The sequence below is a fragment of the Mus caroli genome, chromosome 3, assembly GCF_900094665.2.
Source record: "Mus caroli chromosome 3, CAROLI_EIJ_v1.1, whole genome shotgun sequence".
NCBI lineage: Eukaryota > Metazoa > Chordata > Mammalia > Rodentia > Muridae > Mus > Mus caroli.
The window spans coordinates 35,306,777-35,309,302 of NC_034572.1; the positions used below are offsets into that span (position 1 = coordinate 35,306,777).

General features: G+C 35.5%; 1 protein-coding gene across 1 annotated transcript in view; it reads left to right on the plus strand.

Moving 5' to 3' along the window:
• Positions 1–2,275, plus strand: part of Slc25a31 (solute carrier family 25 member 31) — a 17,414-nt gene extending 15,139 nt beyond the window's left edge. The window contains exon 6 of the mRNA XM_021158461.1: positions 1,550–2,275. Coding sequence (XP_021014120.1) covers positions 1,550–1,750 — 201 coding nt within the window. The 3' untranslated portion in view covers positions 1,751–2,275. The remainder of the gene's footprint in view (positions 1–1,549) is intronic.
• Positions 2,276–2,526: the final 251 nt, after the last annotated feature.

Consider the following 2,526-nt stretch of genomic DNA (forward strand, 5'->3'; position numbering starts at 1 on the left):
AAACAAACAAACAAACAAAAATGTCCCATGTTCCAAACATAAATGTGTAAATTTTATATATTCCATCTCTTTCATGTTACATTCATTTCTTCACTAAACATTTGAATGCTTAATCTACACCAATTTGTGGTGATACAGAAAGTCCAAAACCTATACCCAAGCTCATAGTGCAGTATTGAAGGAACACAATTAAGGACTAAAAAGTGTGCAGAAAATCAAGGAATGCACACTGTCTAAGGTGATCAGATGAAGCTCCCCAAAATAAAAGCCTGGGGAAACACTGAGGGCAAACCATGGCATATGCAGCTGTCCTTGTGACAGTGACTTTGACACTTACATTTCTGAGGCAGTAATTCTGTAGTTCTAAGTTCGTTTCCCTGGAAATGTTTTTGATAGACTTACTTTTCTGCTTTCTGAGTTTTAAAAATAATTATCATGAAGTTTGTGTTGTATGTTACTCTAAGTCTTTACTCCTCTTTGTCCATATTCTCCTTGACAGTCTAACAATTTTGAGCCATTCTTCTCTGACACATGCCTTAGAGAGAATTCCCCAAGTGTTTCAAAGATTTAACTATGATTTAAACTCTTCATGTTTTATTTTCATTATCTTTTAACTGAAAAATATCTTTGTGTGTTCGTGTTTGTATAGTCTTGTGTGTGTGTGTGTGTGTGTGCTACTACTGTCACACACACACACACGAATTATTGTGAAGGTCATAGGACAACCTCAGGTGTCAGACCTTACTTTGTACCTTGCTTAACCAGGGTATCTGGTTTACCTGCTAGTACCAGGTTAGCTGATCCTTACGCTTCCAGAAAACTCTAGTCCCCATCTCCCATCTCACTGTAGGAGCAATAGGACTACAGGTATGCCCTAAGACTTCAGGTTTCAAGTGGATTTGGGGGATCTGAAATCAAGCCCTGAGCCATCACCCCGTCATATACCCTGATGTTTGTTTTCTACATCTTTTATGACTTATGCTTATGTACTTATCCCTACTTGTGTGTGTGTGTGGGGGGGGGGGTAATTGGATTTTGGGTTTTTCAAGACCTCAGATCCGCCTCTGCAAGTGCTGGAATTAATGGCTTGCACCACCACCATGCAGCTTTTCCTACTTTTTAATGTTTATGTTATTTAAAAACCTTTTAAAGCTCATCAGGCTCCTCCTAATGTTAATTATCCAGATTTAATTTAGAGAGTCTTGCTGTTCTTTAGTTTTCCAAGTTTTCTTTAAAAATAAAAAATTTCCTAATCTCTAAACATACATATTTTCCTAGTGTTAATTTTGTTCTGAGTCTTTTAGTTAATTGACATGTGGTAAGATTAAGCTATGATTTATGTCATGTCATCCTGTAACATTTGTCAAATGATGTATGGTCAGTTTTCAAGTGATTGTGAAAAGTGTGAAAATTTTTCACTCCCTTGGTACAGTATTAACTATATTCTCAGTAACTCAACATAGTATTAGTTTTCATCTATAGTACTGATGTCCTAAAATGTCCTAAAAGATAATAAACTAATAGAAAATTATTTGTCATTTTAACTTAGAGTGGGGAATCTGATCGGCAATATAAAGGAACCTTAGACTGCTTTCTGAAAATCTACCGTCATGAAGGAGTTCCTGCCTTCTTCCGTGGTGCCTTCTCCAACATCCTTCGTGGTACAGGGGGTGCTTTGGTCTTGGTGTTATATGATAAAATCAAAGAGTTCCTCAACATTGATGTTGGAGGTAGTTCATCAGGAGATTAAATTGAGAAATGCATATTTCTAATGTAAACAACATGAAAATTACATAGCTGCCATTTTTATATATTTTGATAGTGTGTTACTACTGTCAGTGTCTCTTACAGTATTTGTTCTGCAATAAAGAAAAGATTTTTTCAAGATTTTAGTATTAAAAGTCAGTACAAAAATTTTTTTTCACTTAGACCCAGAATCATATATTAAGGCATTTTATTATAGGTAGTGTATGTTACTTCTGTTAAAAAATTCTTAACACTTGTAATGACCACCATATAATGTGAGATATGAGGAAGTGTCTTTAAATTTCAGTTTGCTTAGTACAACAGTAATCCCATCTTTTAGAAATTGTATTGTATGACCAATAGTTGAAAAGTTGATAATGACTTAGTGACACTATCAAACTATTTGAAAAGTATAGGTTGGGCTATTTGTTAATGTTTAGTCTTGCTAGTGTATATAAATCTTTGAACAAGAAATCTCTGGACATTAGATTTTGTATTCTGTATCAATAATAAAGCAAGTTCAAAACTATTGTAATGAGCCTTTTTTCCGCAGCTCTCATGCAGGACACACACAGACACACACACTAACTTTACCTATAAGCACACCATAGAACATTTTTATTGAAGTGGAGCTGGCTTACAGTTAGCCAACAAAAGATGTCTTCAAGCTGAATATGGTAGAATGTGCACATAATCCTAGCACTGTAGGAGACTGAAGCAGGCGGATCCAGAGTTCAAGCCAGTCTGCCTTCCTAGAGACACCCTGTCTCAAAACAAACA